This window comes from Kogia breviceps, chromosome 2, assembly GCF_026419965.1.
Source record: "Kogia breviceps isolate mKogBre1 chromosome 2, mKogBre1 haplotype 1, whole genome shotgun sequence".
Lineage (NCBI taxonomy): Eukaryota > Metazoa > Chordata > Mammalia > Artiodactyla > Physeteridae > Kogia > Kogia breviceps.
The window spans coordinates 154,896,085-154,912,220 of record NC_081311.1 but is presented as its reverse complement, the minus strand read 5'-3'; the positions used below and the strand labels follow the sequence as shown (position 1 = coordinate 154,912,220).

At 37.0% G+C, this 16,136-nt stretch overlaps 1 protein-coding gene across 2 annotated transcripts in view; it reads right to left on the bottom strand.

Annotated features, from left to right (window-relative positions):
* Positions 1–9,490: 9,490 nt before the first annotated feature.
* The window catches only part of ITGAV (integrin subunit alpha V), an 88,719-nt gene continuing 82,073 nt past the window's right edge, over positions 9,491–16,136 (bottom strand). For both annotated transcript variants that reach the window (XM_059055229.2, XM_059055230.2), the window contains exons 27-30: positions 14,507–14,620; positions 14,298–14,405; positions 13,554–13,676; positions 9,491–13,297 (exon numbers count right to left, since the gene is read on the bottom strand). In XM_059055229.2, coding sequence (XP_058911212.1) covers positions 13,202–13,297; positions 13,554–13,676; positions 14,298–14,405; positions 14,507–14,620 — 441 coding nt within the window. In that variant the 3' untranslated portion in view covers positions 9,491–13,201. The remainder of the gene's footprint in view (positions 13,298–13,553; positions 13,677–14,297; positions 14,406–14,506; positions 14,621–16,136) is intronic.

The window sequence follows — 16,136 nt, the reverse complement described above, 5'->3', positions numbered from 1 at the left end:
GGTGGCTTCCTAGGGTAAACGAAAAAGGAGAGCCTTTCTGGGGGCTGGTAGACCTTCAGATCCTCTAGCCCCTACCGAGACACCGGGAAATTTTGCAGAAAGTGGAATAAAATTCCCTCCACCTGACCTCAAAGTAGAAGAGAAGCTGGTGTATTGATTACGCTCCCACAACACTTAACGCAGCACCAGCGGATCAAAAAGCCGGGATCTCTTAACCATGTGGGCTTTGGGGCATCACGGGCATCACTGGTTAGCTAGAAATTAAACTGCGGCTCTCCAGATTTTGATTAAATTCCTCTTTCTGCCCAAATTGGAATTTCTTTCTATATCGTAAAATATTCTTAATTCCGTTTTGTCTAATTATAGTCTATACTTTTCATTTGCTCAAAAAATATTTTTCTAAATGCCTGCTAAGTGCTTACCACGTGCCAGTATTTAGTCAGGTGCTTGGAATAAGCAACATACAATCCTTGCGTTCTAGGAGCTCATTACGTGTTAGGGTTGAGGAACATATAAACAAATTATAATCCAGGATGGTGGCTGCCACTGGAGAAACACTACAGCATGCAGAGATTGCACTGAATTGGAAGAAATTAACAATGTGGTATATGGAAGGGGGCTGTGAAACACTAGGAAAGGTGGGGTTTAGAGAAGAATAAGAGTTCCACACATAGGTGGGTGTAACCAGGTCATCTAAAAAGTGTAGCTCTGTGTGTGTGTGTGTGTGTGTGTGTATGCCCGTGCACACGCGCCTAGAGGTGTGTAACAGCACAGTGTGCTTGGAAAATTGTCAGCAATGATTGTGACAGTGTTTTAGATTGAAAAGGACAGTGGAGATCAGGTCATTAAAAAAATACGGGCTTTCCTGGTGGCGCAGTGGTTGAGAGTCCGCCTGCCGATGCAGGCGACGCGGGTTCGTGTCCCGGTCCGGGAGGATCCCATATGCCGCTGAGCCTGTGCGTCCGGACCCTGTGCTCCGCAAAGGGAGAGGCCACAGCAGTGAGAGGCCTGCGTACCACAAACACACACACACACACACACACACACACAATAATAATAATAATAATAGCAAGGACTTTCCTGGTGCCGCAGTGGTTAAGAATCTCCCTGCCAATGCAGGGGACACAGGCTCGGGCCCTGGTCCAGGAAGATCCCATATGCCACGGGGCAAATAAGCCCGTTAGCCACAATTACTGAGCCAGCAGGCCACAACTACTAAAGTCTGCACACCTGGAGCCGGCGCTCCGCAACAAGAGAAGCCACCCAATGAGAAGCCCGCGCACCGCAACGAAGAGTAGCCCCCACTCTCTGCAACTAGAGAACGCCCGTGCACAGCAACGAAGACCCAACGCAGCCAAAAATAAATTTTAAAAAAAAATAAATAATGGCAAACACTTCTATAGTACTTACTGTGTACAGGCACTGTTCAAGCACTTTATATACATTAACCCCTGTAATAACCTTGGATGCTATATAAGGAAACTGAAATTTACATTGCAAGTGATTATGAAATAGTGAGAGAAATTAATCAGGGAAGGGACTTGCTACCAGTCTGTGTTTTCAAAGGATCACTTTGCTATCTGTATGGCAGAGGAAGAGGGATAGATTGGCGGAGAGGAGGCCAGTTTAGTGGTGTTTGCAAAAGCCAGTGAGGAGATACCAAAGGCTTGTGAGACCAGAAAGAAGAAAGGAGTGGAAGATTCAGTATGTAGGGCTAGAATCAGCAAAAATGGTTGATTGTTTGGGTGAGGAAGAAAGAAGGAGAAAGATGGTTATGTCTAGTATGACACTCAAATTGCCAGATTGAGATCTTGGGTGGCTGCTTATGACATTATCAAGATTAGCTGGTACTACTGACTACAGAATAGGTGATAAGGCATGGCTTGTTCAGTTGTAGTCTCTTTGTATTTGGAATGTCTGTGGGACATCTCATAATATAATGTAAATGTGATCTGTGACATCACATCCTTTACCATCATAGTTGATTCAGATGATTTGGCTGATTGGACAGTCCCTTTCCACACTCACCACTCTTGTGTGTTTGTCCCAATGTTTCCAACAGGCTGGAAAAGAACAAATTTCTCTCTAGTGGAAAGTTATTCTTTGGTCAAGGATATGAAACTAGTGCCTATATAACCATAACTACTACTAATAATAGGCATTTTACATACATTATCTCATATCCTTTAAGCAGTCCTACAAATTAGCTCTCATTATTCTGTTTAGCAAATGGAAATACTGAAGATCAGAGAGGCAACTATCTTGCCGAAGGCTACACTAATAAGAAGTGACTTTACCTTTCAGCAGTTTGAAACTTTCACCATGAGCTTGTGTTGTTTTATAGTGATTTTTAGATGAAAATAAACTATATAATGTGGGCTACATAATTTTTTGAAGAGAGATGCCAAAGTGAGGTCCCTCACACTAAACACCACTGTTCCATCGTGGCATTGCCTTGCCTGTGTGAGCAGGAATTATTGGGGGGAGGCTGAATGCAGAGAGGCTTCATTAGTTTCATCAAGCTGTTTTTGTTGCATTTTCCTCCAATTTACCTCTGCCCCTGGAGAGAAGAAAGGAGAAAATGGAAATGGCTCCAGAATCCTGACTGGCAGATCAGAAGGAAAGGAATGCTGCCAGGATTTCTGTCATCCTGCCTTACAGTGGCCAAGTCATCTTTAATATATTAGAAGCTGACCTTCCAGAGGCAAAGTTGCTGATTTCACAGCCCTCAGTGGAGGGTAGACGTGAAATCCTTCAATACTACAGACTGTTTAAAGAAATAAGCTTTGCTAATTAAGATGGGTTTTAGATGGTTTTTAAATGCTCCGTTACTCATATAGTTTATGCTTAATTTCTGTGCAATATACAAAAGCCATATTATTGGATGCAATCGGGGCTAGTAGTTGGTGAATCAAAAAAGTAGGTCAAGAGACAAAAAAAATCAATATATTTTAAATATATTTTATGCTGCTTATTTTATCTTAAAATAGGCAAATATATATTCATTTACCAATCTTTTGACGTAGGGGGCAATAATTTTTTTTTAAATCTAACCACATCCTAGGGTTTGAAGTAGTAAACCACAATTACAATGCATCCCTATTATCTGCAGGTTTCGGTTAAGTGGAAGGAGGTCTTAAAAACTGTTGACAAACAATTCGAATGCCAAATCCTTCTATTTTCAATTTTTCCCCAATTTTACCATTTTCTCACCCACTTAGTATTAAACTTAGTTTTCATAGAAAAATATACTTCATTTAAATTTATATTTCATCCATACCTTGTAACACACAGAACTGCCAAAAACGACTGTGTAAACAAACATAACTGACTTTCCGCACAGACACAGACCAACTGGTGGGGGCAAAACCAAGCAGATGTTCAGGAAAGGGTATCCTGCTAATTTCATGTACTTTACATGTCAGCCAGTGTGTTTTACAAAGGAATGGAAGATGCCGGTTGATCTAAGAAGTTATTTTCAGGTTCCTAATCCACGATACTGTTCATGCTTAATACAATGTAATCATTAATGTTAGAATGTCTTCATTTTTATAAATATACTGCAAGAGCCATCGGAAAGCTGATTGTAATACCATACATATATAATAATTCTTCCCTGCTTAAGACCTACTGGTACCTCCTCATTGCTCTTAGCATAACATCCATAATCCCCAACAGATTTACAAAGCCCTTCACAATATATCCTCTGACTATGCAGGCTCATCTTTTAATATTTCCTACATAAACACAGAGATGGGGGTTGGTGGGGGGAGGGAAGGGAAGGGAAAGGAAGGATTTCTTTTATTCCCTTGAACTAGACTTATTTAGGTTGCACATACTGATTTCCTCACCTGGAACTCTACTCCCTCATCTCTAACTGACAGGCTCCCACAGAGCCTCAAGGTCAGCTTAGGTATTACTTCCTCTAGGGTACTTTCCCTGACACCCTTGGCTTTGATTAGGAGCCCTTGCTATGAACTTTCATGACCCTCGTATTTCCCCTTAGGACTCTGTTACTTAAAATGGATATTTTCTTGCCTGTATCCTCACCAGTGTAGGCTCCACAAGGGTCAGGGCCATCACGTTCACAGCTGTATCTCCAGCTCCTGCCACAACACCCAACAGTGGTTGTCTGATTACTTGGTTGATTAAATCAACAAATCGATTTTAAGCGGCAGAACTGTTAGTTAGTGGAGAAGAGCCCAGAGTCAGATGCCTCTGGTATCCACCCCTCACAGCTATGTGATTTACAGAAGATTCTCAGCCTCAGTTTTCTCAACTGTATAGTGGGAGAAATAACAGAGCCTAAAGGAGATAACAAAATAACATATAAATACTTAGAGCTTCTTGCTATAGGAACTGTTCAGTAAATGTCAGCCATCACTTCTTTTGTTAATGTTATGTAGCATTGTTCTGTTTCATTTGTATATTTTTATAATGTATATACAATTTTATTTTATATGTAATCAATTCTCAGTTTTCTTGTTATATTTTATATAGTCACTGCAAACACTCAATTAGCAAATACTGAACCATTGTTCCTAGAGGAACAGAGTGAGTTAGATTTAATAACATTAAATATATTAGATATATATTTATGTAAGGGGTAAGAACGTTTAACTTTTTGGAAATATGATTTGCAAGGTTTAGTAATTGACTGTTTCCTTAAATTATGACTCTTCCTCCAACACTGCTGCCTTCATTTGATAGTGAGCCATTTAATTTGAGTTTGAAAACCAAAGGACTAACTGTTAAAGAGGGTTGAACAAAGTTCAAATTTGTATTTCTTTGACTAAGAATCTTTTATCCGGGTAGGGTTATCCATACAGATAGGGACAGTTTGGGATTATTAACCAAAGTGGGTCATATGGTTCAAATAGTCACTAAACTCTGGGTTTAGAGGTCCTTCTCTGGTACAGGCATGTAAATCATAAAGACTCTCTGGGTTCAGCATGCATGGATTACCTGCTGTGCCATTTTATCCATGGCATTTCAGGTACTTTCCACCCTCACCCCCAACAAGTTTGCTCCAAATATGGTGGCTCGGTAGAAAAGAGTTCATTAGGCACTCCATCTAGGACAGCCCAATGTGTAGTGGGAAGTGATGGAGCCAGCTCAATCTAGATGAAAAGGCTCAAGCCAGAGTTTACTCCAAGACCAGATCTAGATTTTCAAAAGCTTGGATTGTTTTAGGGACAAGACTGTTGAGGGCCTGTCTGTGTGCCAAGCCCTCTGACCCCACTCTTGTGTGTCTTGACCTTAACTATCTAAATTCATTAAATAGATATGAATCTTTAAAAAAGAGAACCCAGGAAGCCAGGACTTTGGGAAAGTCCTGGATTGGGGAAATTTTCAACATATCCAGATTGCAGAACAGGCTAAAATTAAGAGATTTAGAGATTTACTTTAAAGAGAGTTTGCTCTAGAAAGAACACAGAGACTGTACAAACATTTGCTAATACCTCAGAAATTTTTCTTTGAAGAGATTAAGTGTGTGACTCATAGATTCTCCTCACACAACCCAACAGAAGCCAAAAATAGAGATGAGATTATTTAGGAAAGCTCTGCGGAGTAGCCTCTAGTCTAATAGAGTGAAATATCCTTGACATACACAGGCGATCCGTTAAGGTTCCTGTGAATTTTATATCAGCAGAAACACTGCCAGCTTGGTCTAAAGGGGTAGCGTACAAAATGCAAAAGCATACTGAACCCACACAGTCTTATCAGTAGGAAGAAGATGATAACAATACTCAGCTGTAAACATTTGCTACATTTCATGGGGGGAAAAACGATGACTCAGAAGGTGAAGCCGTGAGCCACAGAGTTTGAGAACCACATAGTTTGAAACTATAGAAATTCACAGACTTTGAAACCAAATATAGATTGCTCAGCTGGATTTTGGAATTGCTTGGGACCAGTGACTTCTTTTATTTTCCTTCTATTTCTTCCCTTTTTTTAACCAGAATGTCTATAATTGTTATCATATGCTTGTCTTACTGTGATATGTTGGGAGCAGAAAACTTGTTTCTTTAGTTTCACATGTTCACATATAGAGACAAATTGTACCCCTGGATGGATCATACCCAAGCCTTGCCCATAATTTAGATGATGAGATTTGGGACATTCAAGCTGCTGAGATTAAGAAGTCGTTCTGGACTTTGAGTTGATGTTGATGTTGCAGTGGTTTGACTTTGGGGGACTTTAGGAATGGGTTGAATGTATTTTGCGTGTGAGATTGATGTGAATCTTTGAGGGCCAGACCATGGACTGTGGTAGACATAATAATGCTCTCCAAAAGATGTTCATGATCTAATGCCGGACTCTGTGAATATGTCACCTATCACGGCAAAAAGACTGCAACTGAAAACTAATTCACTATCCAAGGCATGAGGTCACTAGCCTCATGCAATGACCAAGCCTGCGTGGATCTAGGAAAGGATATGGAGTAGATAATGTTAAGAACTGGATTTGGAGAACTAGAGGTGAGAAGAGGGGACTATTTCTGTACAGTGTGTAAACCAGATTCTCAGCTCTGTCATTAAATCACTCCTATACTGCCGCTGTTTTAGGGTTCCCTTGAGAGGCTAGGGCTGTTGAGTGGGAATATGGTAAAATTAGTTTCTGTTCTGTCATCTCTAACTATTACTTGGTAATCACTGAATACCTGTGGAGTGATTGAGAAAAGAAACTTCAGGTTCAATTTTTGCTAGTAACTTAGTACCACATGATAGTGAAGTGCTTCACTCTGGTTTAGTAGTAAAAGTTCAAGTCAGAAAGTCAAAACTGGTATTACTAAGAAATAGGAAATCTGCTTATTCTTTAATAAACTCTTCCCTTTCATTTCCTCACTAAGGTGTACTGAAAAATTAAAAATCATTTGTCTGCCAATCAGGTGATGATATTTTTGAATTTTAAAGGGGTTTATGTCACTTATAATCTCAAAAAAGAACTTTAACTGCACTGTTGAAAGATGAGAAAATTTATAAGCCACCAGAACTTTCTTGCTTTCTATGGTAAACTTACCATGACCCTATCCAAAATCAAGAATCACTTCTATTACTTAAGTGGAGAGCATAATTCTCCAAATTAAATACTGCTACTACATTTGTACATTACTTAGTGCTTTTTTGTGAATAACTTTGTAACGAGTAATTAATATTCTGACTACAAGATTGACTAAAAAGTAATCCCTAAAGATTCCATTTCAACACTCTAATATCTGAGAAATGATGTAGAAGAACTTTGAGAATTACTTTCAAAAAAATTAGGTTAATAACATGAAGGTAAGTTACTGTGTGAAGTTCAAAATCTAAGTCCTCCTTCTATTCAAACAACACCAATTTATGTATTTGCTATGCTTCAGGAAGTGAGGTTGACAAGGAAAGTGAACCTGAGTGTAAAAGGGAATCTAACTATATAATTCTCTAGGCAATTCAGGACAGTTTAGAAAATGAGTAAAAATATTCCGGTTGACCCTTGAACACAGGGGTTAGGGGCTACGACTCTCTGCAAAAATCAAGTATAATTTATAGTCAGTGCTCTGTATCTTTGGTTCCTCCATACCCCCAAAGTTCCACATTTGGGGATTCAACCAAGCAAGGATCAGGCAGTACAACAGTATTTACTATTGAAAAAATCCACGTATAGGTGGAACCATGCAGTTCAAATCCTGTTGCTCAAGTCAACTGTAATTGGAAAAGCATTGGTGGGACATCAATTGATATTCAGGCATCCCAACCTATCCCCTAGATAATAACAAATCTATTTTATAAACTGTGACTAATAGTTCAGGCAGTGTTGCACAGCAGAATGAGTAAGGTACTAGGTGTTTTTATATGCAAGCTTTAGTCCCAATCCTGCCGGTAACTGCTTTAGACAAGTAATGAACCCTCCAGGCATGGTTAACAATAGGAAGGGAGTGAGGTAAACTCCTTTCAATGTGTGCTTTTTAGCAATTTGACCATGACCTGCAAAGATGGCGTTATCTGTAATTGTCCTGTTTAGGGTTTGTTGAGCTTCCAGAATTGCAGGTTGCTCTTTTTGATGAAATGTGGACACTCTTTGGCTTCGAATATTTTGTCTGTCCCATTTTTCTCTCTCCTAAGACTCCTTTTGCACCTAGATTTGTCCCACAGATCACCGAGGCTGTTTTTTTGTTTTTTGGGTTTTTTTGCCATCTGTGCTTCAGTTTGGATAAGTCCTATTGATCTATCTCTAAGTTCCTTGATTCTTTCTTCTGTCCTACCCAATCTACTTGTAATCCACCTCCAATGAATTTCTGACTTCAGATATATTTTTTCAGTCTAAAGATTTCCACTTGAGTCTCTTTTGTTAGTTTCCAAACCTCTCTTGAAATGCCTGTCTTTTCATCCATAATTTTCATGTGTTCCTATAGACTCTTTAACATATTTATCATAGTTATTTAAAGTCATACCTGCTAAATTGTTAGTGGGTCTGTTTCTATTGACTATTTCTTCTCAAAGCCAAGCATCACATTTTCCTTTCTTCCCATTTGTGTAAATAGGAAGAAAGGAACACACACACGACCTTATGAATGATACACTGCAGTCTTTTGGCTGTGTTATCTTCCTCTGAAAGTAACTGCCTTTATGAGCAGACAATTAAATTTCAGGTGGATCACCTTAAACTTGTGGAAGCTTGGTTTCATGCTTTGTTAGGGTGGGACACTTGTTTTACCCTTCATCCTAGGGTGAATCAATCAGTCTTGGGATGTAGTATTTATTCCCAAGGAATAGATCCTCTGGGGTTTCAATGGAAAGACTGGGGTGTTTCCAAGGCCCTGTCACTGGGTAAGACTTGAACTAGTCTCTTGTTTCTCCTGCATTGGACAGTAGCTGGAATAACTGCTCAGTTCTTTCAAACTTCCATCTGCTGTTTTCCTTTTGGGCCCTCACTAGAGCCAAGTCAGGGTCAGCCAAGGCTTTGAGGGGAAAATATTCCCCTCTCCCACAATGTGGCTTCTCCCTTCCCCCATCCCTCAATTTCTAGCCATGATGGCAGTCCCATCATTCTAGGAAATGAGGGGGCACTTTTCTGCTTGCATTCCATCCACACAACAGAGAGTAAACTCAGGGAAAAGTGTGGTTCCCTTCCTTGAGACCAATTCCCTCCAGTTTCTGACTGCTTTTAGTATCTGCAGTGTCTTTAAAAGTTTCTTTTTTGTTTCCTATTCCTCATTTCATTCATTGTTATCTGATACAAGCTACTTTGCCATTATTGAAATTGGAAGCCCCTTTAAAATTTTAAATGTCTATGATACTATGATTTGTAATTGGTGTATTTTAACATTAGTTTCCTTTTGCTCTTTGTGACACCTTTTTTCAAATAACTAACACTCTTAAGAATGTGGACTTTTAAAGAGTTATGCCACCTCTTTGCGGTCATCCTTTTAGTGCACTACTGCTAGCTCATGTGATTAAAAAACAAAGCAAAACAACATAATAGAAGGAAAATATAATGTCCTTGCACATAAGTGGTACCATATGCTCAAGTTTATTGAACAGACACAAGTTATACACTGGAGACTAATAAGCAGAACACTGTACCAGTTTTCACTAACTCAAATCAAGTTAGCAAATGACAAATTTTAGAAGACACTCATTTTATGTCTCACCCAATGTGGGTGATCACAAGAGAGCTAAATAAAGAAAATTACTTTCTACGTTACTTAGGTAGGAAATTAATTGATATACACAGCTTCCAAGTTACTTTACGATATTGCAAAGTGTTTCAGAACTAGCAGGGAATAGTTCATGTCCAGCCTGAAATAAAGTGTAAAATGGACCTTTTAGGGGTAAATAACTTCATTCGTATATCCATCTCAGAATCATTCCTTCCTGCTAACAAAAATACGAATAAATCTCCATTTAGATTAGGTTTACTAAGTTAATAATGACTTTGAAATATCTAGGTTTGGTTACATTGTTATATTGCACTTGAGAAGAATGACAAGAAAAGTCAAAGATTCAGTACCTCTCCCAAGTAATTCATTATATATCAGAAATTACAATGAAATACAAGCATATATGCATGCTACATGTCCATAGGTTCATCGTTCAAACTAGCCTACCAACAGGTTAAAAGAAATACTCTCCAAAACACTGAGTGTTAAGTCATTTCACTCACCATTCTGGATCCTGTATTTGATTTTCAAATTTTATAATTTTTTCTTATTAATCAAACTATCACATATACAAGCTATCCAAGAGCACTAACACAGTGGCACTGAGATAAGCAACAGTCATACACAAGTATTCCACGAATGACTTATTCTTTGCCAAGCTCAACACTACATTCTGTAACACAGGAACATCAATCAACTTACAGTTGTTTGCCTTATAAAAAACCAGCAGATCTATTTATTATATACTATACTTTTGCCACATACATCTCTCTCAGGGTCATGATTCACTATGAAAAATCTTTCACATCCTCTTAAGGAAGCCAGTATAGTCTCTAATACTTGAATTTTCTCTTTATATAAAGTATCAATGAGAATTGACTATGACTAAGTAGTTTCATAACAGGTAGAATTGTGGCACTAATATTTTGATTAATTGTTTTACAATTCAGTACTAAGAACTTAATCAGAATTACAATAATTACCAATTACAAGAAAAAGGTAAAGGGAAGAAAAGGAAAGCGCCTCCCTCACACAAATGTTTCTCAAAATATCAAGTCTGAAATAAATGCCTATTTAAGAAATCAAAAACAGCATCAATATTTCTTACCAATCTCAAATGTTTTAAATATTCTCAACCCAACCATGTGTGTTTTCTTAAACTGAATCAGATTATAAGAATTTTACACTCAAAATGGCTTTCAATTCTCAATAAATCACAAACACAGCAGTGATTATTTTTTGACATTTTAACCAAAACATTCACATGCTACTTTAGGGTAAAAAGAAACTCAACATTTCCCAAATATTTTCCTCAAAGACTAGATTTTTAAATTATACTCCTACTATATTTTTGTACAGATATAAATCTTCATTTTTCTTAAAGAAAATACTGTTGCTTTAAACTACATTCCATAAGAGCAATTTAAAGCATCATGTTAATTTCCATGACAACACCCTTCAATCTCCTCCAGTCTCATGCTCTCCCAACTGAGCTATTTTGGCTCCTCCTTCAATCTCAGGTAAAAGATTATACCTTGAGATAAGAGGCCATAAAAGGAATAGACTGTGCAAAAGCAAATAGTAACATTTTTTTAAAAGAGTGACTTTCTATCCAACAGATAGTTTCAGGAATGACTGCTATTAGGTGGGAAAACAGGTAAGGTGAACATTGTTCTAGACCAAACTCAGTGACTGTCTGGTGGCAGGCCCTAGGATAAAAATATTTTTTTCTTAAAAAACTTTAAATTTATTGGTAATAAAAATACTTACTGCATATGACTAAGATCTTTTGAGCTACTAATAAAATCTATATTACAACACCTATTAATTTTGAAAATCACTAAAGCTAAATATAGGGTCTTGTCAACATTCTAACTTGTATAACTCACCTGCATATGCCTCTATTTTATGAATATATTCTAATGTAGGCACTTGTTAGGGAGTTATAACACAAGACATGGCAAGATAAATTTCAATTATTTTTAAAACATAGAAAAATATTCAGTTATTTAAGTGAAATATTTATCATTGCCTAATGAAGACAGTAGTTAAAAAGCTATCAAACTCTCAATTTCTAATGCACAACATGATGTAATTGCACAAAAATAGGTATAACTAATGGTTATCCCCAGGCCTGGAGGAACTGTGAATAATTCACATATTCCTCTAGAAGATTCATCACCCTACGGACTTATAAAACTACAACTTGCCACCTGTGCAGCTTTTATTTAAAAATCCTAGAAAAGTAATTTATATTAATAAACCTAAGAAAGTTTAAAAAGGTTTCCAATAACTTGAATTGCTTATAAAATAACCTCTAAGAAGTCATTTTGATAGCTGAGACTGGTTTTACATGTTACACCTGGCTTCAACTGAGGTAATATCCATCCGAGCAGCACCACACTATTGCTAGAAGTAAACCAGTGAGCTACTTTAAGAATTTCAATTCCAAACATTTCTTGCAGGGTTGGGAGGTTGAGTGCAGGTTCCTCTAAGTTGTAAAGATTCCTCATTGATCTTGACACATTCTCAGTAATAGTTTTGGAAACGTAAGGAAAAATACATACATAGGAGGAAAATAAATTAATCCCAACTAAAAACTCTTGCTTTAATCTAAGAACAAACTATTAATAAGCAACTTTGTCAAAGAACTACAAACATAGTTTTTTAATTTAAATGCTTCTTTTTCTTTTTTTTGTATTGTATTGTATATAGCCAGACTAATGCAATGGAATAAATGTACTTTGGAAATGATTTCCAACTCCATATGGCTTCAAGCATCATGATGTTTAGCAGAAATTAAATGACTACACAAAAGAGGCATTTTTGATTATAAAACTAATTTTTAGTATAAGTTGACTTAAAGGATTTGAAATAGAACTTAAACTTATACAAAATAAAATGTAATCAAATGGATTGTGGATAAAAATATAAATAAAAATTTAATAGCATGTACTCAATTTTCAGATTAAAACAAAAAACTGTACCTTTGCTATTACAGGAAAGAGTTTTGATGGGATCATGCTTTTTTCTTTTTTTAAAGTTCTACCATAGAGGTAATATTAAAATCCAAGTTTATGCAGTTATAAAGTTAGCTTGAAAACTCAACTGTAGTGTAATGTGAATTAACAGTAAGTATCTCTACAAAAGATGTGGATCCTAAGGTCCAAATTTGGATTGGTTTAAAACAACAAAAACAACAACAAACTAAATCCAACATACAAAATCAGAAACAATAATTGTAGGAGGTACTATTTTAGATAAAGTGGTAACTCTCAGGCACTACCTGTCTTATGTACATTGAAGAAGATCTATCACTTGAAATGTTATTATTTAAATACCTAAAAATACAGGTCAGTGGATGTGTATTAAATGTATGTCTGAACTTAATTATAATGAAAAGGTTGACAAATATTGCTCTCACTTTGCGGTTAATACCAATGGGTACCATCAGCAGTACAGTCTTGGAACTTTATTCCTCATGAAGGAAATTTTAAAATCTTTAGTGAAGTTGGTACTTCTAATGGGACAGGATGTAGCACAACTTAAAAATCACAGTTAAGTTTCTGAGTTTCCTTCACCATTTTCATGAGGTTGAAGCTGTTCCCTTTCTTGTTCTTCTTGAGGTGGCCGGACACGTTTAAAGAAGCCCATCTGCCAGTTGAAAAAAAAAACCTCACATTACTGCCACATCAATGAAGAATACTGAAAGTATTCTGAGTGACCATATTATGACCAAGAAAATTTAAATGGCACTTAGTTGAATTTTTCTTCCTTCAAATGATAAGGAGTGTTCATCATGCATCATCATTAAAGGTCCCTTTCTTCTTTCCCTCCCTTCTTTTGCTCCCTCCCTTCTCCTTTTCTTCTGCTTCCCCTCCCTCCCTCTCCTCCTAAGTCCATCACTTACCCTGTACATTACAAATACCAAAACAGCCAGTAACAACAATCCTGCTAGAACTGCTAAAATGATCACCCACACAGGTACAGGCATGGGTGCTGGCTGAATGCCCCAGGTGACATTAGTGGTAACCTGTTGGGGGAAAAAGTTCTTGAGTTTTAAAAATAGTTCACTGAATCATTCAACAAATATCTCAATGTCTACTATATTTTATGTCAATGTTACTAACATTTTCTTTTCTAGTACATGATAATTTATGATTACACATTTTGTATCAATAACAACACACACACACACACACACACACACACACACACATGAAACTCTCAACAGGTTAACCTCTGACTGACTCTGAAATGATTTTTAAATAATCCAACCCAGTTTATGATGTGTTGGTCCCATTTTAATCCTCAGATTAAAGATTTATAAAATGCCCTCACTTACTGCAGTTAATTTCCAACTTTCCAACTCTGTGGGGAGAAATTCCCAAAATTTTCCCTCATGAAATTTAGTGATGTTAAGTATCTTACATAGGACAAGATGCTAAAGTAAAAGGTCTACCTTTAATAATTCTGGGATGGGGGAGGAAAATAGTAATATTAAACTAGTTTATACTGGGTTATAATCCATTCAAATAACTCAAGTTACTTTAAATTATCAAAATAATTAACTACCATTATTTAAAATAAAATAAAAATATCTATGGTATTGAACTGAGTGCATTTATTCCATTTCCCCAAATCAATGACTTACTAATGTGGAGTTGAAGATGTCCTCAATTGGAAGGTTCTTATAAGGAAACTCTATGACATTAAATGAAGCAGACGACTTCAGAGAATATGAATGATTCTGGTTTTCCTTCTATATGGGAATAACAATAAAATGATTTTCTATATGTCAGGCCTTTTTTATTTCTTCGAAAAAATGGATAAGTTCGCTGAATGCTGCATCTGCCCACTTACATTCATAAAGGTCTCAGTCCACAGTAGAGACTTTACATACAGGATTGCACTCTTTCCTCTGTCTAGTCGCCCCACCTGGCATACAATCTTCAAGCATTCAGCAATTCCACAACCCTGCCAAAAAATTACTTACTTAAAAGAAAAGATCATTCTATCATCTCTTCAACATATGAAAAGTAGACAATTGATTTGTTTTATGTGAAGGCTAAAGAGATGATCTAGATTCTTTTGCCTTAACAGCAGTGACGTTTAAAATGAGCAGGCTAATAGTTGAATCTATGAATGCTTCTTGTTATGAAGGGGTTGGTTTTAATGTGATTTGTTATGGAAGGATAAGTGCTACAATATTAAAATATTTATTGTTATAGCTAGAACTCAACATTCTTTAGGCAAACCCAGAGCATGGTAATTTTAGTAAGACATGAAAATCAGATCACAATATGCCTGTGGAAAAGAAAAAGAAACAGAGTGAATCTTTAATAGCTATTCCACATCAGACCTGTAGAAATCAAGTGGCATGAGTGTTTTTATCAGTAACCTGAAGGCAGACAGTCAAAAGTAATAAATATTCACCACCTTCTACATGCTGGTCAAAATGCATTAGACATGTCATATGCATATACCTCACAACAGTGTTATCCAGTAAGTGACACCTCCAGTTGATGAACAGGAATAGAAGCGAACCCCCTTGACCTGATAAAGGGCATCTATGAAAAGCCCACAGCTAACATCATACTTACTGGTGAAAGAATGGATGCTTTTCCCCTAAGATCAGGAACTGAACAACAGTGCCCACTCATGACATTTCTATTCTACATTCTTCAGAAGGTTCTAGCCAGTGCAATTAAGCAAGAAAAAAATTAAATAAACGGTATCCAAATTGGAAAGAAAGAAGTAAAGCTACCTCTATTCAAAGATGATAGAATCTTATTTACAGAAAACTTTAAAGAATCCACAATAAAACTATTAAAGCTAATAAACAAGTACAGGAAAGGTATAAAATACAAGATCAGTATACAAATATGAATTGTTTTTCTATACATTAGCTATGAAAATGAAATTTAAAAAAAACAATTCTATTTTAAATAGCATTTAACAAGAATAAAATACGTAACTAAGGAAGTGCACGACTTGTGCACTGAAAACTACAAAATATTTTTGAAAGAAATTAAAGAAGACCTAAATAAACAGAAGACAGCTCATGTTCAAGGACTGAAAGACTTAATATTAAGATGCCAATATTGGGCTTCCCTGGTGGCGCAGTGGTTGAGAGTCCACCTGCCAATGCAGGGGACACGGGTTCGTGCCCCGGTCCAGCAAGATCCCACATTCCGCAGAGCGGCTAGGCCCGTGAGCCATGTCCACTGAGCCTGCGCGTCCGGAGCCTGTGCTCCGCAATGGGAGAGGCCACAACGGTGAGAGGCCTGCGTACCGCAAAAAAAAAAAAAAAAGATGGCAATATTACCAAAATGATAGACAGATCCAATAAAACTGCTATCAAAATTCCAAAAAAAAATTCCAACTACCATTTTTGTAGAAATGGACAAGCTAATCCTAAAATTCATATGGAATTGCCAGGAACCCCAAGTAGCCAAAACAATCTTGAAAAAGATGAAAACACTGCAGGGCT